The 22,158-nt window shown below is 55.0% G+C and overlaps 2 protein-coding genes across 2 annotated transcripts; both read right to left on the bottom strand.

The window, feature by feature from the left end:
- Positions 1–1,149: 1,149 nt before the first annotated feature.
- On the bottom strand, positions 1,150–7,997 carry LOC311159468 (protocadherin gamma-B5-like; the record flags this gene model as incomplete). Its single annotated transcript, XM_084215566.1, has 4 exons — positions 1,150–4,068; positions 5,935–5,939; positions 7,271–7,289; positions 7,944–7,997. The coding sequence occupies 4 exons, from the start codon at positions 7,995–7,997 to the stop codon at positions 1,150–1,152; spliced, it is 2,997 nt and encodes a 998-aa protein (XP_084071692.1).
- A 243-nt stretch (positions 7,998–8,240) lies between these two features.
- Positions 8,241–20,546, bottom strand: LOC311159469 (uncharacterized protein; the record flags this gene model as incomplete). The annotated part of the gene is given in 11 exon segments (XM_084215567.1): positions 8,241–8,369; positions 8,432–10,917; positions 10,920–10,958; positions 10,961–11,116; positions 11,119–11,142; positions 11,145–11,187; positions 12,487–12,534; positions 13,344–16,010; positions 16,265–16,400; positions 16,679–16,686; positions 18,087–20,546. Coding segments are annotated over 11 exon segments (8,196 nt in total).
- Positions 20,547–22,158: the final 1,612 nt, after the last annotated feature.

Genomic DNA, 22,158 nt, shown 5'->3' on the forward strand with positions numbered 1-22,158 from the left:
AAACGAGTCTCTCTGGAGTTCAAGATCGAAAAGGGGTTAAACAAGTGGTATGAGGCTAGCTTTTAACCAGGTCCCAGAATGCAATTTCAGGAGAAACAGATCATTAAGGAAAAATCTGCAGCAGCTAGTATCTGCACTATTTCCCGGGTTCCTTCATGAAGAACCACGAATCTTCTGCAGAGTTATAATTCCCCATCACAGTTACTAATGTATATGATTTTAGTCAGCTCAAGAGATGCACACAAAACCTCTTAGATGAATCGGAAGCTGTGGCCACAGCAGAATCAAGTGCTATGGCTAATTGCCTGTTCTTAGAAGAAGAAATCACTCCGGTCTTTCGTTCCTTCTCAGACACACGGACCAGCCATTCCCACCTATGCGGGGAAAACCAAGGAGAGGAGAACAACGGTTCGGAAAGATTCAAGGGGAACAGCAGGAACTCGCTGCTCTGCAGAAAGAACTGCAGAGATAAATAATGACTGGAATAATTAACCAAGCGCGCCTACCATGTCTGAAGAAAACTTATCCCCAAATACACTCGACACTCTTCCAGAACGCAGGAACAACCTAAAAATTTTTCTCTTATGTCAAAACCGCACACATCTCTGAAAAAAACCCCTAAATAACAAGCAAACACATGATTCCCCATCCTCCCAACAAACCAAAAGTGTTAATTCCCTTTTCAGAATTCTGTAACACAGAATCAGCAGATCTCTTTCTGCAGAGCAAGAATACATGTTCTCGGTTGAACTGACAAATAATTGTTTAAAAAAACCTTGAAAAATCATGACTGGGAAATACACATCTATCCAATAAATGCCTGTTCTGCGGCAGCATTCCCTCAAAACACGGGATACTACGCGGCAATTTAGGAAACAGGATTAAATCGCGGGTTTACATCAAATAAATAATAACAGGGGAAGAAAATAGTAAGCCTAACTACACCTACCATATGTGAAGCAGCCTTCTCGCAAAACATGGGAGGCCAAACAAAAGAGGGTCAGAACAACATGCAACTATTCGATCAACAGGGACAGATCCATGTCCCCTTTTGGAGTAAACACCGAAATAGTATTGACCCACAGATATTGCCCAGGTCTCAACAAATGTATCAATAGGACGAAAACGAGAAAGCCTGTTAAGAAAGGCTCAAGGAGAACAGTAGGAGCTTACACTTTTACAGACCTGCGGGGTGTCGGGATTGGCGGGCGGCTCCCCTTCGACGACGCTGCTGTTGGAGATCTGCTTCTCCAAGGGCTCCCCGCCCAGAAGCTCCTCCGCCGACAGGATGGGCACCGGCGGCGGAGGCGGCGGCCAAGCGGCCTCGGGCACGGCGCGGGCCGGCGGCGCCACGCACAGGTTGTAGGAGTAGGGCAAGGTGCCCTCGCAGAAGTCGGCCGGGAAGGCGGCGCCGGCCAGCGAGAAGCGCTGCGCGCCCAGGCAGCGCAGCACGGCGGGCGGCCCGGCCCGGCGCAGCCGCGCCAGCACGGCCAGCGCCGCGCTCAGCACCAAGAGCGCCGAGAGCAGCGCCAGCGCCAGCACCAGGTAGAACTGCAGCTCGGCCGCCGCCGCCTCCTCGGCGCCCGCCGGCCGCTCGCTCAGCTCCGGCAGCGCCTCCTGCAAGCTCTCGGCCAGCACCACGTGCAGCGTGGCCGTGGCCGACAGCGCCGGCTGCCCGTGGTCCTTCACCACGGCCACCACGCGCTGCTTGGCCGCGTCGCGCTCGCCCACGGCGCGCGCCGTGCGCACCTCGCCGCTGTGCAGCCCCACGCGGAACAGCGCCGGCTCCGACGCCTGCACCAGCTCGTACGACAGCCACGCGTTGCGCCCCGCGTCCGCGTCCACCGCCACCACCTTGGCCACCAGGTAGCCGGCCTCGGCCGAGCGCGGAACCACCTCGAAAGGCGTCGGCGCCGCCCCTCCCGCAGCCTCTCCCGGAGCCGCCGCCGCCGCCGCGGCGGGCCAGAGCACCCTGGGCGCGTTGTCGTTGCGGTCCAGCACGAAGACGCGCACCGTGGCCGTGGAGCTGCGCGCCGGCGAGCCGCCGTCCTGCGCCCGCACGGCCACCGTGAACTCGCGGCACTGCTCGTAGTCCAAGGAGCGCTGCGCGTACAGCGCGCCGCTCCGCGCCTCCACCGACACGAGCGGCGCCGCGCCCGCCGCGCCCGCGCTGCCGCCCGCCAGCCAGTAGCTCACGCGCCCGTTGGCGCCCGCGTCCGCGTCCCGCGCCTGCACGCGCAGCACCAGCGCGCCCAACGCGTTGTTCTCCGCCACGTACGCGCTGTACGCCGCCTCCTCGAACACCGGCGCGTTGTCGTTCACGTCCGACACCTCCAGCACCAGCTCCCTGCTGCTCCGCAGCGCCGGCCTGCCCCGGTCCCGGGCCACCACCGTCACGCGGTGCTCGGACGCCTGCTCGCGGTCCAGCGCGCCCGATGTCACCACCTTGTACGAGCCTCCCGGCGATGCCACGATGGACAGCGGCGCCTCTCCCGACAGCTCGCACGACACCTGACCGTTCTCGCCCGAGTCCGGGTCGTTCACGTTCAATAGAGCCACCACTGTCCCGGCAGGCGCGTCCTCAGGCACCGGGGTCGAGAGCGACAGAATGGTGATCTCAGGAGGATTGTCATTCACATCCAGCACCTCCACCTCCACTTTGCAGTGCGCCACCAAACCCCCACCATCCATCGCCTCCACAGCCAGGCTGAATGCACGCGTGTCCTCAAAGTCCAGCGCCTCCTGCAGAGTGATCGTCCCTCTCTGGGCATCTACTGTGAACCTCTGAAGCACCTTGCCCGGCATTTCTCCGAGTCCGTAGGTGATGTGTGCGTTGGTGCCCACATCTGCATCCGAGGCTGACACGTTCAGCACCGTCGATCCCGGAGGCGTGTCCTCACGCAGGCTCACGTGGTACCGGTCCTGCGCGAACACGGGCGGGTTGTCATTGGCGTCGGTGACGTTGATCCACAGCTGGGCCGTGCCAGTCCGGGGCGGGTCTCCGCCATCCAGAGCCGTCAGCGTCAGCCGCAGGCTCGGCTCGCTCTCCCGGTCTAATGAATGGCGCAGCACCAGCTCCGCGGATTTGCTGCCGTCCTGGCTCTCCTTCACCTCCACTGTGAAATACCCGTTGGCCTCCAGCTCGTAGCCTTGTAGCGAGTTACTGCCCACATCCGCATCCTCGGCCACGCCCAAGTAAAACCGGGCACCGGGAGAAGTCAACTCGTTGATGTCTAGCTGAAATTTCTCTCGCAAAAAGCGCGGTGTGTTGTCATTCACGTCCTCGATCGCCACTTGGACATGGAAGACGTTCAGCGGGTTGTGCGCCAGCGCCTCGAAGCTGACAGAGCAGGTCGCCGACTCGCCGCACATCTCCTCCCGGTCCAGCCTCTCGTTCACGTACAGGTTCCCGTTCTCCTCATTCACCGTGAAGTATTTCAGCTGCTTCTTGCCGGCAGACGCCACCTGCAGCTTGCGCGCCGGCAGCTCGTCCGCGCTGAGCCCCAGGTCCCGCGCCAGCGGCCCCACGAGCGAGCCCCTGCCCAGCTCCTCGGGGATGGCGTAGCGGACCCGCTCGGCCGCCGCCCGGCACCACACGCACAGCAGCAGCAGCAGCGCGGCCAGCAGCGCTCGCCCGCCGCCCGGCCCGCGCCTCTGCCGCCGCCTCACCGCCATTCTCTGCCCGCTGCACTCGCCGCGCTCCTGCCTCTGCCGCTGCCCTGCCTCCCTTCCAGCCGCTCTCGCCGCCGACAACAGACACCGCGGAAAGGCAGACAGTCCGCTCGGGCTTCCTCTCTCGCCGCCGCCGCTGCTGCTGCTGGCGGTGCCGCTGCCGCTGTGGCCGGCGCCGGGCGAGCGAGCAGCCTGCGGGGGCAGGACGCTGCGGCGGCGGCGGCGGCGGCTCCAGCGCCGCTCGGCGGCGGCCAACAGCGACACCCGGAGGCGCCGCCGCGCCACTGCAGCCGCCGGATGGCCGCGCTCAAGGGGGCCCGGCTGGGGGCGGGGCTCGGCGGCTGCACCGGCCCCGGGGGCTCTCCCGACCGCAAACAGCCAGAGCAGAAACTCTTGCTTAACGACAAATAGGAACCCTTATGATTACAGCAGCAGTATCCGTGTGATAACGATTTAATTATTTGTAGCTGCAATAGACATGGAAACAAGTATTACACATTATTAAAGATTTTCTGCATTCTCTGGTTTGAGATGGCACGAAAATCAGAAATGAAATATGTGTTCCAGAAGTACAAATTGGTTCTGTCATGCACAGCCAAAGAATTAAAGCCAAAATCTGAAAAGAAGATTGTTGAGATACTTTACAATTTAATTGTTCCCGCGGCACCCGAGATATTGTTTGCCCATCACCTTTGCAAAACCGGTGCAAGTCAAAAGGACATTTATCTAGTTATTAACGCCTGTAGAGAAACGTGAAGTCCAGAAGCACTGGATGTGCTCTCAGATAAATGCCAGTGTACATACACACCTGGTAGAGAATTAAAAAGTGCAAAGCAGTTCAGACTCTGCCCTGTGTCCATCCTTACACTGACTCCCCTTCCATACAGAACACCTTCTGTGCTTTTGGTGGAAACTCAAAAATTAGGCCTGCTACAAGAATTGATTTAATATATCAATTGTTTTGATTTTCCTAACCTCTAGGCAAAAGTCCTAAGATCCCCCCAATCCATTTTAGGACTGCAAAATCAGCTGAATGGTTTTCAATGAATTCTGAAGATTCATATACAAACACAAAACTTCCATCTGACCCCATCAGAGAGGAGGACATATTTCAGTTCTGTGTCTTTCTGGTGCTTCACCAGAACACAGCCCTAAAAATTCTTTCCCAGAGCACGAGGAAACTCCCTGAGGCCTCAAGGTACAAGCCAGGAAATCCAGGATTATTAAAGGACTATGAGGTCTCTCTGAGTGGACTAAATGACTTTAAGCAGCAGAACAACAGAAATCCTTGGCACTTATCAAATCAAAGAAGCAAAATCAAATATCTCCCACTGCCATACATGGGGCCAATTGTGACACATCAGGGCCTGTGCAGTGCAGGCCTCAGAGACACAAGAAGAATCCCAAAGTAAGAGGAATTGGACATAGCATTTTACAGCTACCCACTTGAGCTAAGTAATTTCTCATTTTCCTCACACACAACATTCTGTCGTCATTTGGTTCTCAAGGGAAGTTACTATTTCCTGCAAAGCAGCACTCACAAGTGGGAAGGAAACACGAACCATGGCCTTCCAGGAAAGAGATCCTGAATTGAGATCCAAGGTGGAAAATGGAATTACCACTTTGATGAACTCTTTATCAAGCTATGCATTTCCCCTCTTTTATCACATGCACGGATCCACAAAGATGTGACTGCTCCTAAGGTCATTTTTACATCTCTTAACATATGACAAACTTAGAACACAGATGTGCCCCCCTCACATGTCCTCATTCCACACCAGCTGTAATAACATGTCAAGGAAAGAAAACCCCACAAGCAATGCAGGGATTCATTAGGATTTCTTTCAGAGAAACTCACCAGGAGGAAATCTCAGGCCTCTCTGTGGGCAAGGAAATTCATCCCCGAGAGCCCCTGGAACCCACTGAGGTCTCAGGCTGGAAGTGAGACCTTGAAATCTTGTTCTGGACTACCAGCGTGACTTCATTTCATTAAACACTCAAGAGCTCTCATCAGCTTTTCTACCCTGTGGCCTGTTCATACCCCACAGACTTAAGGCCTAAGTTTAGAGGTTAAGTTTGAAGGCCCAAGTTTGAAGGCCCAAGTTTAGAGGCCCGAGTTTAAAGGCCCGAGTTTAAAGGCCCGAGTTTAAAGGCCCGAGTTTAGAGGCCCAAATTAAGTTTGAAGGTCCAAATTAAGTTGGAAGGCCTAAATTATGTTTGAAGGCCTAAGTGTGAAGACCTAAGTGTGAAGGCCTAACTTACGTCAGCTGTAACAGGAACACAAGAAACATCGAATATCTAGAGCCAAGGCACTCCAAGTAATTCCTTTGGAGGAAAAGCAAAGAAAAATGCACAGAACCATAACGATGTGATCCATATAACAGCTAGAAAAAGTGAATATTTACATCAAACCTGTAGATATTTCAGCACCTCTTCCACCAGCCCTGCCTCTGTGCATGCAGAATGCTCAGACATCCCCCAACAGGGACCCCTTTGCAGACAGACACCTATGGAAGACATTTCTGACACAAATTCTCCCTATGGAGAACAGGGATCACGACACGGGTTCACAAATATGAACCCTGGTCATCACTGATATTTGAAGAAATGTAACATGTTCTAACAGTCATAAACAATACATAGGACTCAGATCAGAATCAACTCAAAGATGTCTTAATTCTTGGTAAGCACATGGACAGTTTTGAATATATGTCATTCTGCAAGCATTAATGTGAAGTTTGTGTCCACATCCAAGAGCTACCACTCACAGGGAAGAACTATATCAGACATGACAGAGGATAAAATGTGTGGCTTTCTGGTATGTGCTCCAAATAAATAGCCCCAAACCCAGACTTTGCTGGTAAATTAGACTCTCCCATCCCTACAATCCTACCAATTTCAATACCAACAAAACACCAGCAGTAACATCAACAAGCAAGAGCCATTAATAACATCTGAAGGTTTGCTCAAAACTTGGAAAAGCTTAGTACAAACACAGTGAAACTCTACATCACAACTGTAACAAGGACATATAGCTGGGAAAATGATATCTCCCTCAGCAATTCTTAGACACAGAGCCCCTGAAGCATGCACTTCCTGGGCATTGCTTGCAGACAAATTCATTGGAGGATTGCCATCCTTTTCTGGACACAGGAAAAGGGCACTTGGTGTAAGTGGCACGGGCCTTGGCACACCCACATTAGTGGATCACAGAACCCCCCTTGGCCTGCTGAGTCTCTCCCTGGGAACAATCTCTCCCTGACTGTTCACCATGAGTATGTTACAAGTAAGATCAGTGATTCTGGAGACATTTTCAGATAGTTTCAGACACGCACAGGCCCATCTTTACCTGGTCATCACAAACAAGTCAGCAGTTTAATTATCCTTCATAGAGAGCACCCCTTTACAGGAAAGCAAAGTTATGAATCCGCAGCTTGGCCATTTATAATCTGAGCATATTCATTTTATGTAGTCCAGCAATGGACAATGGAAGGTAAAAAAACACCTGCTTTGTCTCCAACAGCGCTTCCTCACACACTGCACCTGCAAGAGTCTCCTGAAACTTATTACAGATTATATGGGTGTCTCTGATCTTTACCATAAGCAGAGGTACTCCACTGCAAGAAAAGGTGCAGAGACAGCTTACCATGGCTAACATTTAAGTTCTTAATGTTTGCATGTGAGAAATAAGACAATTGCTCCCATTAAAAATTTAAGAGAACACATCAGTGAATGTCTTTCTCTGTCGAGTTTTAAAAATGAAAGTCATGTATGGGACAACCAGGCAAATGTAAGAGACATGATCAGATACTACCAGATGTAAAGGCCCATCTTAAGATCAGTACAAAGAACAAGACAAGAAGATAACATCTGCAGAAATGAAGGGATGACACTCATCTAGATTAGGGCTCTTTGAGAAAATACATAATCTAGGTATTAAAAGTTGGGATTGGAATGAATTTCTTTACTGCAAAGCTCCCAATGTGACATTTCAGATTAGAATATATAAGGTTATTCATTAAATACATTGGCTATACATTAAATACATTGCAATGCATGTAATACATTGCAATAACCTATAAACACACCTTTTCTCCATAGAACTTCAGTAATATCTGTTAAGCCACACATATTTGGGAAGGAGAAAATTGCATTACATTATACTACAGATGAACACTGAAAACTCATATCTTTTCTTATATTATACTATCTCTTAAGAGCCTTTCACACACAGAGCTCAGTATTTGCATCTCCTGCCTCTAAAATCTTACATGCTGTGTCTTGACCTTGATCCTTTGAAAGCAGTTTTCATCAAAATACCGCATATTCAGAGGGTTTCCCTTCAACATGCACCAGGATAACCTACAGACTTCAACAGGTATCTCTGCTCTCTACTAAGAGGGAAGAAATATTTATCTGCTAAATACATCTCAGAGAAAAAGCAGGACCGAGGTGAAACACTACCTGTCCCTCAAAAGACACGGAGGCAGTGAGGATCATGTGATACAGAAACAACTTCTTTAAAAAACACTCTCCAGCCAAGACCAGTCTCCCTTACCATGCATCACTCAAAACTGGAAATCCAAGACCCGACCCCGGGTCCACCGTGGTGGAGCAAAAAGCCCCGCGATCAGCACGTCCGGAAAAAATACCTTGTCTTCCTTGTCAGCAAACATCCCTCTGAAGGACACAGAAAACTCCGGAAAAGACAAGGGAAGCAATAGAAGAACAGCGAATAAAAACTGGCAGAGGAACTCACCAGGACAGCAGCGGGATCCACGGGTGGGCCGCTGGCAGGATCTCCGTCCCCGAGCAGCGGCGCGGGCTCGTCGGGCGGCGGGCGGGCCGGGAGGGTGTCGCAGGAGCTGGCGGCCGAGAAGCGCAGCTGGCTCTTGCGCGAGTCGGCCGTGAGCGACACGTCGTGCGAGTAGGACTGCAGGAAGGCGCGCACGCCGTCGATGCCCACGAAGTGCGAGACGGGCACGCCGCGCAAGGCGCCGCTGTCCGGCGGCAGCAGCTGCTGGCGGTGCCAGCGGCGCAGGCGCAGCGCCAGCAGCAGCAGCAGGAAGGCCACGAAGAGGCACGACACGGCGGCCACGGCCAGCACGAGCCAGCGCGTCAGGCCGGCGGCCGGCTCGGCCGGCGCCGCCGCCTCGTCGGCCGCGCTGCCCAGCTCGGCCAGCAGCTCGGCCACGCTCTCGGCCAGCACCACGCTCAGCGTGGCCGTGGCCGACAGCGCCGGCCGCCCGTGGTCGCGCACCAGCACCACCAGGCTGTGGCGCGCCGCGTCGCGGGCCAGCGGCGAGCGCGCCGTGCGCACCTCGCCGCTGTGCAGCCCCACGCGGAACAGCCCCGGCTCCGTGGCCTTGGCCAGCTCGTACGACAGCCACGCGTTCTGCCCCGCGTCCGCGTCCACCGCCACCACCTTGGCCACCAGCGCGCCCGCCTCCGAGCGCCGCGGCGCCAGCTCCACGCCCGACCACGCCCAGACCGAGCCCGAGCCCGAGCCCGCCGCTGCGGCCGGCGGCGGGTACAGCACCTGCGGCGCGTTGTCGTTCTCGTCCACGATCAGCAGCCGCACCGACACGTTGCTGCTCAGCGCCGGCGCGCCGCCGTCCTCCGCCAGCACCCACAGCTGCAGCTCGCGCAGCTGCTCGTAGTCCAAGGAGCGCAGCGCGTACAGCGCGCCCGTCTCCGCCTGCACCGACACGTACGACGACAGCGGCGCGCCCCGCACCCGCCCCTCCGCCAGCCGGTAGCGCACGCGCGCGTTCTGCCCCCAGTCCGCGTCCGTGGCGCGCACCGTCAGCACCAGCGCGCCCGCCGCGTTGTTCTCCGCCACACGCGCGCTGTACCGCTCCTGCGCGAACACCGGCGCGTTGTCGTTCACGTCCAGCACCCGCAGCGCCAATACCGCGCTGCTCTGCAGCGCCGGCGACCCGCCGTCGGCCGCCCGCACCGTCACGTTGTACTCCGACACCTGCTCCCGGTCCAGCTCTCTCGCTGTCACCACGCTGTAATAGCTGCCGTGAGAACTCTGCAGTCGGAATGGGACGTCCTTGTCGATCGAGCATCGCACCTCGCCGTTGGCCCCCGAGTCTCGATCCTGGACATGCAACAGGGCCACCACCGTCCCCATCAGGGAGTCTTCAGAAATCTCGTTCAGTGCTGATCGTACCGAAATCTCGGGGGCATTGTCGTTCACATCTGTCACTGTGATAATAACTTTCGCAGTGTCAAAAAGCTCTCCTCCGTCATGTGCCTGAACCTCAAGTTCATGGGAGGATATTTCCTCGAAGTCCAAATAATTTTTAACAGTTATCTTTCCTGACTCAGAGTCCAGCTGGAAAAGTTCCGATGCCCTGTCGGAAATTTTATGGAAGCTGTATTTCACCTGTCCGTACAGCCCCTCGTCAGCATCCGTGGCCGTGACAGTGACGAGGACAGAGCCCACGGGCACGTCCTCGGGCACACACACCGTGTACTCCGCCTGGCTGAACACGGGCGCGTTGTCGTTCGCGTCCAGCACTGTCACGCGGATCCGAGCCGTGCCCGTCCGTGCCGGATCGCCGCCGTCACTCGCCCTCAGCACCAGCTCGTGAAACGCCGCCTCCTCCCGGTCCAGCGCCTTGGCCAGCACCAGCTCGGGACGCTGATCGCCGCCGGGGCCCGCCTGCACGGCCAGCGAGAAGTGCTCGTCACCGCTCAGCTCGTAGCTCTGCAAGGAATTCCGGCCCGAATCTGGATCTTGTGCTTCTCGGAGGGGAAATCTCGCCCCCAGGGCTGTCATCTCGCTGACTCTTAATTCTTTTTCCGTCTCTCGGAAGCTGGGCTCGTGATCATTAATATCTATGATTTCCACTTCTATTTCATAGAACTTCATTTCCGCCTCTACTATGAGTTCACAGCGCAGCACGCATTTCTCCACCAACCGGCACAGCTGCTCTCTGTCGATCCTCTCTGCCGTCACTAAAGGTCCCGTCTTCCCTTGCAGTGCGAAATACTGCGTCATACCTTCAGAGACAACTCGAAAGCCGCGGTCCCTAAGTGCCGGCAGCTGCAGCCCCAGGTCCTTGGCCACGTCGCCCACGAACGAGCCCTTGGGCATCTCCTCGGGCACCGAGTAGCGCAGCTGCCCCCACGCCGCCTCCCACGCCGCCAGCAGGACGGCCCAGAGCAGAGCTCGCTGCCGCCGGCCCCAGCGCCTCCCCGCCGCGCACATCTCCGCCGCAGAGGCACCGCAACACGTTCGGGAGCTCTCCTCCTCCGTTCACCGATCTGGCTCACGTTGCAGCTCCGGCGCTGCAGCACCCAACCACTCCTCTCAGGCCCTTCCGACCCCCTTCAGCACGTCTCCGCACTGCGGGGACGATCGCAGACCGCTCCGCCGCCGACTCACACACCGGGACCGAGAGAGAGCCGGGCCGCAGCGGGCGGGGCTGCGGCGCTCCGAGCTTCCTCTCGCTCCTCTCGGTCAACAGCGGCGCCCGCAGCCCCCTGCCGGCACTGCACGCGCTGAAATGTAATGTATTTATTTCAATACGACGGACGGAGGATTACTAACACAGTAATACAAATATTTAATCACAAATATTCGCAAAAGATGTGATGGAATGAGCGGCGCAAAGGTGGTAAAAGAAAGCAGTCTCTGATATACAGCTTGTCGGTAACTTCATCCCTCTGTGCAAACCCTATTTACAGCTACCCAGGAGGCAGGAAAGCTCCAGTTGTGAACCTATCCAGTTTATACGAAATTATATTCAATCAAGTCACTCTACAATCCCAGGAAGAGGCTTTTCTTTTCTCAGAAGTTAAGATGTAAAGGGTTATCGCTCGTTAGCAAAACCTTGTTCTAATTATTGTGTATTCATGTAGCTATGGCACATTTTTAACAAAATACTAGAAGGCAGCAGGAAAAGAGAAGTACACCTGCACATCTTAGACTCTGATGGCCTTTGATAAATATTCAATTAGAGCTGATTCAAGTGCCTCAAGTGTTAATTGGTGAATCTCTTACACATTTGATATCTGTATTTGGATCTTAGAGCCATATTATCCTTTTAAACAGATATTTATAAGAAATACTGTGGAGGAAAGGGTGGTAGGGGGAACCAAACAGAAAACAAACAAAGAAACAAAACTCCTAGGAGAATGAATTCTCTATACAGGGTCCAAACTCCTCTCTTTTTATGAAAACGATAAGAAAATAGGCTCTTAAACAACAACAGCAACAACAAAAATAATACAATTTTTTTTTAACCGTTTGAGAACTCAGTCTTCATCTACACGTGTGTATGAAGGAAATATTAAGAAAGGTAAAAAAAAATAGAACTACCAGCCAGCATGGAAAAAGAAAACTATCAAAATTAAGTCGCCCCGCTAATGGTAGCAGTCCTGCCATTTCTTCAACAGTGTTCACACAAAAGATGAGTGACAGTCGCTTCTCCTACTCCGGATGGAGATCCTGTCACTTTTCTATCCATGAGAAACGAGTCTCTCTGGAGTTCAAGATCGAAAAGGGGTTAAACAAGTGGTATGAGGCCAGCTTTTAACCAGGTCCCAGAATACACTTTCAGGAGAAACAGATCATTAAGGAAAAACCTGCAGCAGCTAGTATCTGCACTATTTCCCTGATTCCTTCCTGAAGAACCATGAATCTCCTGCAGAGTTATGATTCCCCATCACAGTTACTAATGAATATGATTTTAGTCAGCTCAAGAGATGCACACAAAACCTCTTAGATGAATCGGAAGCTGTGGCCACAGCAGAATCAAGTGCTATGGCTAATTGCCTGTTTTTAGAAGAAGAAATCACTCCGGTCTTTCGTTCCTTCTCGGAGACGTGGACCAGCCATTCCCACCTCTGCAGGGAAAACCAAGGAGAGGAGAGCAACTGTTCGGAAAGATTCAAGGGGAACAGCAGGAACTCCTGGCTCTGCAGAAAGAACTGCAGAGATAAATAATGACTGGAATAATTAACCAAGCCCGCCTACCATGTCTGAAGAAAACTTATCCCCAAATACACTCGACACTCTTCCAGCAGGGAGGAACAACCTGACAATTCTCTCATGTCGAAATCGCACACATCTCAGGAAAAAAACAAAAACAAAAAACCCCAAACAAACCCAAATAACAAGTAAACACATTCCCCATCCTCCCAAAAAACCAAAAGTGATAGCTCCTTTTTTGGAATTCTGCCACAGAGAATCAGCGGATCTCTTTCTGCAGAGCAAGAATCCGTGTTCTCCATTGAACTGACAAATAATTGTTAAAAAAACCTTTGAAAAGTCATGACTGAGAAATATATATCCGTCCCATAAATGCTGCCTTTTCTACAGCGGCATTCCTTCAAAACATGGGATACTACACGGCAATTTTGGAAACAGGATTAAATGCCGGTTTATATCAAATGAAGAATATTACAGGAAGAAGATTGTCAGCCTAAGTACACCTACCATATGCGAAGCAGCCTTCTAGCAAAACATGGTAGGGCAAACAAAAGAGGGTTAGAACAACATGTAACTACACAATCAACAGATCCAGATGCATGTTGTAGCAAATAACGAAATATTACGGAACAACAAATAATGCCCAGGTCTCGACAAATGTATCAATCTGGGGGAAAAGAGAAATCCTGTTAATAAAGGCTCAAGGACAACAGTAGGAGCTTACGGTTTTACAGACCTGCGGTGCGTCGGGATTGGCGGGCGGCTCCCCTTCGACAGCGATGCTGTTGGAGCTCGGCTTCTCCAAGGGCTCCACGCCCAGAAGCTCCTCCGCCGACAGGATGGGCACCGCCGGAGGCGGCGGAGGCCAAGCGGCCTCGGGCACGGCGCGGGCCGGCGGCGCCACGCACAGGTTGTAGGAGTAGGGCAAGGTGCCCTCGCAGAAGTCGGCCGGGAAGGCGGCGCCGGCCAGCGAGAAGCGCTGCGCGCCCAGGCAGCGCAGCACGGCGGGCGGCCCGGCCCGGCGCAGCCGCGCCAGCACGGCCAGCGCCACGCTCAGCACCAAGAGCGCCGAGAGCAGCGCCAGCGCCAGCACCAGGTAGAACTGCAGCTCGGCCGCCGCCGCCTCCTCGGCGCCCGCCGGCCGCTCGCTCAGCTCCGGCAGCGCCTCCTGCAAGCTCTCGGCCAGCACCACGTGCAGCGTGGCCGTGGCCGACAGCGCCGGCTGCCCGTGGTCCTTCACCACGGCCACCACGCGCTGCTTGGCCGCGTCGCGCTCGCCCACGGCGCGCGCCGTGCGCACCTCGCCGCTGTGCAGCCCCACGCGGAACAGCGCCGGCTCCGACGCCTGCACCAGCTCGTACGACAGCCACGCGTTGCGCCCCGCGTCCGCGTCCACCGCCACCACCTTGGCCACCAGGTAGCCGGCCTCGGCCGAGCGCGGAACCACCTCGAAAGGCGTCGGCGCCGCCCCTCCCGCAGCCTCTCCCGGAGCCGCCGCCGCCGCCGCGGCGGGCCAGAGCACCCTGGGCGCGTTGTCGTTGCGGTCCAGCACGAAGACGCGCACCGTGGCCGTGGAGCTGCGCGCCGGCGAGCCGCCGTCCTGCGCCCGCACGGCCACCGTGAACTCGCGGCACTGCTCGTAGTCCAAGGAGCGCTGCGCGTACAGCGCGCCGCTCCGCGCCTCCACCGACACGAGCGGCGCCGCGCCCGCCGCGCCCGCGCTGCCGCCCGCCAGCCAGTAGCTCACGCGCCCGTTGGCGCCCGCGTCCGCGTCCCGCGCCTGCACGCGCAGCACCAGCGCGCCCAACGCGTTGTTCTCCGCCACGTACGCGCTGTACGCCGCCTCCTCGAACACCGGCGCGTTGTCGTTCACGTCCGACACCTCCAGCACCAGCTCCACGCTACTTGACATTGGCGGAATGCCCCGGTCCGTGGCAGTAATGGTGATATTATATGCGGAGACTTTTTCTCTGTCCAGGGCACTGGCTATTATTACTTTGTATGTGTTCTCTGATGAAGTTTCTAATCTGAAAGGCAAATTTCCGTCCATTTTACAGCTCACTTCTCCGTTTTCTCCCGAATCTCTGTCCCGGACATTGATCACAGCGACAACTGTGCTCGGGACTGAGTCTTCGGGTATCGGATTCAAGATAGGCAGGAGGGAAAGTGTTGGTGCATGGTCGTTTACGTCTATAATGTCTATGTGCACTTTGGCGTGTGCTGTCAACCCGCCCCCATCCTTGCCTTCAACACTCACTTCATAGTATTTCCTTTCTTCATAATCTAAGGGTCCTGTAACCTTCACCTCCCCTGTCCTAGGGTCCAGAGTGAAGAGCTGGCGGATACTTTTTGCTATGTCACTGAAGGAGTAGGTAATTTCTGCATTTGTCCCTTCGTCATTGTCAGTAGCTTTCACCTGAAAAGCTAAGGAGCCCTCTGGTAGGTTTTCCATCAGTCGAACCGTGTAGATTTCTTTGGTGAATACTGGTGGGTTGTCATTTGCGTCGGTCACGTTAATCTTAATCTGGGCGGTCCCAGATCGAACTGGATCCCCACCATCCACTGCCGTAAGTATCAAATGGTGGTTTATCTGTTTTTCTCGATCCAAGACTTTCTCCAGTACCAGTTCCGCATGTTTTGTCCCATCAGGGCTTTCCTTCACTAAGAGGGAGAAGAGCGGGTTGGGGGTAAGTTCGTAGTTTTGTAAGGAATTCACTCCAATGTCGGGGTCTCTGCCACTACCCAGAGGGAACCTGGTCCCAGGAGGCGTCGACTCGATAATTTCTATGGTAACAAATTCTCTGTCAAACTGGGGCGCGTTGTCATTGATATCCTGGATAGCAACACTCACATGAAATATGTCGAAAGGGTTTTCCACGACCGCCTCCAAACTGAGGATACAGGGCGACACGGCCCCGCAGATGCTCTCTCGGTCTATCCTGCCGTTTACACGCAGATTTGTATTATCTTCCTCGAGAGTGAAGTACTGCTTTTCATCACCAGTGACTATCCGCAGCTTGCGTGCCGGCAGCTCGTCCGCGCTGAGCCCCAGGTCCCGCGCCAGCGGCCCCACGAGCGAGCCCCTGCCCAGCTCCTCGGGGATGGCGTAGCGGACCCGCTCGGCCGCCGCCCGGCACCACACGCACAGCAGCAGCAGCAGCAGCGCGGCCAGCAGCGCTCGCCTGCCGCCTGCCCAGCCCTGCACTGCCGAACTGACCTCCATTCCCTGCTGTCCTGACGGATATTCTGTGGACGGTTTAAAATCAGCCTTTCCGCGTAGCTCAACCAGTATTCGAGAGAAATAAATATAAGAAATCCCTGTTGCCGGTCGGAGGACGGACTGAGTCGAGCGGTTCCTGCTTTTCTCTGCTCTGCGCAGTGCGGGGCAGCGCTACAGGGGCGCGGGGGAGGAGCCGACGGCAGAGCCGCTTCTCCGCCTTGGCCAACAGTGACACCCTGAGTCCGAGCCTGAGAACCGCAGAGTCCAAGGCAAAAAAAAAAAAAAAAACAGCCCGAAGGTCCTGCCCTGCATTCCCTTGCATCGGGAAGGATTGGAAAATACAAATACTGTCAGGAGCGAGAAACAGAACGTCTATCAGTACTGAAACGGTGCATCTAGGAATTCCTGCGGTCTGAATTGCTTACACTTGCACGTCTTCTGTCGGACAGATCCTCTCCCTTTTCTTGAGGGATGTGGGACAGGATCTTGGTCTCTGCCCCCATTGTCAGCTTACTGATCTCTAGGGTGGGGTGCTCGGTGTCCCCGCTGCCATCGTGCCGCCTCCGTGAGGGAAAAGGCAAGGCGGATCGAGCACTGAAACACTGCACTGGGTAGTGGGTTTATTTACGATGGCCGAGATCGCCAGCTAATGCAAAGCTTACCAGCTTTGAACAGTGGTGGTTGATGGACAAGCAAAGCCCGAATCCCAGACTCTGAGAATACCGCAGATGTCACATCACGCCTGATCCCATCTCTTTCGACATTCAAAGCTCAGCATCATCTTCTCTGTACCCAAACAACAAAACCCCGAATTACTTTTGTGTGTATATCCCACAAACCTGATATCCTAAACAGGCAGATAGCAGCTGGTCTCAGGAGTTAAAGAACATTTCCTGGGAAATATCGGCGGTAGCTATGGTTGTTTGAACAACCAAGAGTAAACAGACAGATTCCTTGCAAAAAGCCATTTAATCTTACCTGTAAATTAGATCCTCGTCTCTTTTACAGAAAAAAAAAAAAAATCGCCAAAGCCACAAACACAAAAATAACCACAAATAATCCTGAAGCAAGGCTGTGTATCATCACAGCCCCTTATGCAGAAGATAAGGAGAGGTTAGAAAAGCCTCCACACTGTCTGCTCCGTGGAGTTGCTCTGACACGTTCTCCAGTCCTGGGTCTCTGAGGTGCCAATGCCAAGCTATCCTCACTGGACCAGTAATGACTCGTTAGAAAATATATTTTCCTGCTAACTGTGGTAGTTCATCAAGTGAAGGACAATTCCTTTCCATCCAGCTGAACCTATACACAACTTCTGGTAAAAAAATTAACATACTGTCAGAACAAGACGTGGATTTGAATTTGTAATGTTTCAGAAGCACGCAAGACTGTGAGCATCTCCACAAGTTATTGAGAGATAGATGTCGTTGTTTACATGGGGGCAGGGGAATTCTGTTGAAATATTTAGCAGTCAATTCACTGCCTCCTGTATGGTGAGAATTGCCTGTAACAACCCAGACACACATTTTCATGCATCACACACTGAAACACTGTCAAATCCGTGTTTTCAAGATTAACTTGCATTCTAAAATTAGCTTTATTATATATAGATAGTGAGGACTCATACTTTACATTTAGGTATTTTTTCATCTATATCCTAGCACATATACTTTATTTCGATGACTCTGCCTGCACAGTAATCGACCATTTGTATCGAATCCAAAAGTTAAGTCACAAAACCCAGCTGTGGGAAAAAAAACTCGATCAGAGGAATTCTTCACCAATGAATACGAGTCTCTTCAAATGCCCTTAAGAAGGATTGAATAATACGTTTGTTGAAGGAGGATATGGAAGAAATCTCGGACTTCAATGTGTCGGCATTCAAGGTACAAGAACCCCGAATTCAACCGGAATTTGAGAGCTGATACAGGGAAATACACTGAATTGCTTGAAACCGGGCGCTAGCAAGTACTGAAACAATTTAAAGAACGGTCAGTAGAGGACCAAGAGATTTCCTGAAGTTACACGTGCAACAGAACGTTGCAGCCTTAGGGAAAGCTAGTCAAAAAGAGCTCTTACAAGCGGTAAAGAACATGGCACATAGAACACAAAAGGCAGACGAAGTACTCATTCAGGAGATGACATACATGAGCGGGTGACATGGTTTCTAAGACTGTGGACCATCTGGGGCCAGCCTAAGAATCCTAAACACCGCGTCCACGATTAAATACAGTTAAAAATTTAACGTACCTGAAAGGCAACTTGCCCGCCGCTTTCGGTAACTTTCTCTTCTGAAGGGACGAGATCACCCGAAGCCTCATCTGGTGGTCGGGCCGGGAGGGTGTCGCAGGAGCTGGCGGCCGAGAAGCGCAGCTGGCTCTTGCGCGAGTCGGCCGTGAGCGACACGTCGTGCGAGTAGGACTGCAGGAAGGCGCGCACGCCGTCGATGCCCACGAAGTGCGAGACGGGCACGCCGCGCAAGGCGCCGCTGTCCGGCGGCAGCAGCTGCTGGCGGTGCCAGCGGCGCAGGCGCAGCGCCAGCAGCAGCAGCAGGAAGGCCACGAAGAGGCACGACACGGCGGCCACGGCCAGCACGAGCCAGCGCGTCAGGCTGGCGGCCGGCTCGGCCGGCGCCGCCGCCTCGTCGGCCGCGCTGCCCAGCTCGGCCAGCAGCTCGGCCACGCTCTCGGCCAGCACCACGCTCAGCGTGGCCGTGGCCGACAGCGCCGGCCGCCCGTTGTCGCGCACCAGCACCACCAGGCTGTGGCGCGCCGCGTCGCGGGCCAGCGGCGAGCGCGCCGTGCGCACCTCGCCGCTGTGCAGCCCCACGCGGAACAGCCCCGGCTCCGTGGCCTTGGCCAGCTCGTACGACAGCCACGCGTTCTGCCCCGCGTCCGCGTCCACCGCCACCACCTTGGCCACCAGCGCGCCCGCCTCCGAGCGCCGCGGCGCCAGCTCCACGCCCGACCACGTCCAGCCCGAGCCCGAGCCCGAGCCCGCCGCTGCGGCCGGCGGCGGGTACAGCACCTGCGGCGCGTTGTCGTTCTCGTCCACGATCAGCAGCCGCACCGACACGTTGCTGCTCAGCGCCGGCGCGCCGCCGTCCTCCGCCCGCACCCACAGCTGCAGCTCGCGCAGCTGCTCGTAGTCCAAGGAGCGCAGCGCGTACAGCGCGCCCGTCTCCGCCTGCACCGACACGTACGACGACAGCGGCGCGCCCCGCACCCGCCCCTCCGCCAGCCGGTAGCGCACGCGCGCGTTCTGCCCCCAGTCCGCGTCCGTGGCGCGCACCGTCAGCACCAGCGCGCCCGCCGCGTTGTTCTCCGCCACACGCGCGCTGTACCGCTCCTGCGCGAACACCGGCGCGTTGTCGTTCACGTCCAGCACCCGCAGCCCCAGCACCGCGCTGCTCTGCAGCGCCGGCGACCCGCCGTCGGCCGCCCGCACCGTCACGTTGTACTCCGACACCTGCTCCCGATCGAGTTCTCTCGCTGTCACCACGCTGTAGTAGCCGCCGTGAGAACTCTGCAGCCGGAATGGGACGTCTTTGTCGAGTGAGCAGCGCACCTCGCCGTTGGCCCCCGAGTCCACATCCTGGACAAACAACAGGGCCACCACCGTTCCTGTCGGGGAGTCTTCGGAAACTGCGCTCAGTGCTGATCGTACCGAAATCTCGGGCGCATTGTCGTTGACGTCTGTCACTGTGATAATAACTTTCGCCGTATCAAAAAGCTCTCCTCCGTCATGTGCCTGAACCTCAAGTTCATGGGTGGAGATTTTCTCGAAGTCCAAAGCATTTTTAATGGTTATTTCTCCTGTCTTAGAGTCCAGGTCAAAAAGTTCCGACCCCTGGTCTGAAATTTTATGGAAGCTGTATTTCACCTGACCGTTCAGACCCTCGTCGGCATCCGTAGCTGTGACAGTGACGAGGACAGAGCCCACGGGCACGTCCTCGGGCACACGCACCGTGTACTCCGCCTGGCTGAACACGGGCGCGTTGTCGTTCGCGTCCAGCACTGTCACGCGAATCCGAGCCGTGCCCGTCCGTGCCGGATCGCCGCCGTCACTCGCCCTCAGCACCAGCTCGTGAAACGCCGCCTCCTCCCGGTCCAGCGCCTTGGCCAGCACCAGCTCGGGACGCTGATCGCCGCCGGGGCCCGCCTGCACGGCCAGCGAGAAGTGCTCGTCACCGCTCAGCTCGTAGCTCTGCAAGGAATTCCGGCCCGAATCTGGATCCTTTGCTTCTCGAAGTGGAAATCGCGACCCCGGGGCTGTCATCTCGCTCACTCTCAATTCTTTTTCCGTCTCTCGGAAGCTTGGCTCGTTGTCATTAATGTCTGTGATTTCCACTTCTACTTCATAAAACTTCATTTCCCCCTCCACTATCAGCTCACAGTGCAGCACGCATTGCTGCACTCTCTCGCACAGCTGCTCTCTGTCGATCCTCTCTGCCGTCACTAAATGTCCCGTCTTCCCGTGCACAGCGAAATACTGCGTCCTACCCTTGGAGACAACACGGACGGCATTATCGCGGATCTCCGGCAGCTGCAGCCCCAGGTCCTTGGCCACGTCGCCCACGAACGAGCCCTTGGGCATCTCCTCGGGCACCGAGTAGCGCAGCTGCCCCCACGCCGCCTCCCACGCCGCCAGCAGGACGGCCCAGAGCAGAGCTCGCTGCCGCCGGCCCCAGCGCCTCCCCGCCGCGCACATCTCCGCCACGGCTACGAAACACAGCGAGCAGTTCGCCCCGCCGACCGCCGATCTACAAGCCGCTCTAGCTCCCGTTTCTTCCCTAATTTCTTCTCCGGCTCACCGCTCCCCACCGCTGCCGCTGGCCCCTCCGCCTCGCTGCAGCACCGCTGCGCACTGCAGGGGCGTTCCTAATCCGGCGTCTGCCGAGTCAAAGAGGGAGCGGGCAAGCGATCCTGCCCGCAGCGGGCGGGGCTGCAGCGGCTCCGAGCTTCCTCTCGCTGCTCTCGGTCAACAGCGGCGCCCGCAGCCTCCTCCCGGCACTGCAGGCACCGAGCGCTGCCCGCCCTGCCTGCCCACGGACAGCTCGCGGGGACAGCACAGAGGCACGGAGACATCGGGTGCCATAGCGGGACCTCCTGCCTCTGTTTTTCTCTAGCCCATCTTTTCTTTGAGAAGCTGATCGCGACCGGGAAGAAGGCAGAGGCGTCCTGACGCTGTTTCTACCGCACAGGAATATGTTTTTTTAATGGTGATACAATATTGATATAAGTCTCTCTTAACAAGCAGAAGTATTACTAGGCATAGTCCATTCGTTTAAAACCACATTATTCCCCACTAATGGCCCAGCTTGTTCAGCAGTCATGGTTGGATGACCTTTTTATTCCCCTCACCTTTTCTGCCAATATAGCTTAATTTTGGAATGCCATTAGCAACCTCAGATTTCTAAACCTCATGTGCTAGCACAAGCCAGTAGCCGACTTTTCTGTGTTCAAGTTCCTCAGGTGGTCTTGAACCTGATCTTCTCTTACAGTGAGAGGGACTTTTTTTCCCCCCCAGTCCCTGCCTTGAGCTCCATCCACTTGGCAGGTGTGGGAAGAGACCTTGCCAGTGATGACTGAGGCAAAGATATGGCTGAGTACCTCAGCTTTCTCGTGGTCTGTGTTTATCAGATTGTCAGTTGTGTTCACCAGGAGACACACAAGTTTTTTACCTTTTTCTTCAGTCTGACTTACCTGTCGAAGCCCTTCTTGCTGATCTTTGCATTCCTTGTAGAGTCCAGCTCCAGCCGTGCCTTGGCTGATCTGAGCCTATCCCAACAAAACCAGCCAGCATCCCTAAACTCTTCACAGGACACCTGTCCCTTATCCCACTGCCGCTCATCTCTTTCTTTCCCCTTTATTTAGACCAGCAAATCCTCCCTCAGCCATGCTGGTTTGTTCCCTTCTTTTCCTGTTTTCCTACACAGAGGTTCTAGAGGGCACACATTGTATGGAAAGCATCCCTAAAGATCTGCCAGGTCTGTTCTTCTCCCTTGTCCTTCAGGGCACTTTCCCCTGAGGGGCCTCCATTGACTAAATCCTTTGAGAGCTGGAACTTTGTTTTTCTGAAATTCACGGTCCTGGCTTTATTCTTTGCCTGATCTGTATCCCTCAGGACTATGAACTTGATGAATTTGATCAGAATGATCATGGCAGCCTCCAGTCTTGGTACCTCTGATTAGCTCATCTGTGTTGATGACCAACAAGTCCAGAAAAGCATTTCTTCTGGTAAGGAGAGCTGGACTAAGGTCTTAATCCTTCCTAAAGGGAAGAGTGAGCTTCTTGGGAGAACTCAGCAGTGTGTTCAGGCC

The sequence above is a fragment of the Fringilla coelebs genome, assembly GCF_963513975.1.
Source record: "Fringilla coelebs genome assembly, chromosome: 15".
Classification (NCBI taxonomy): Eukaryota; Metazoa; Chordata; class Aves; order Passeriformes; family Fringillidae; genus Fringilla; species Fringilla coelebs.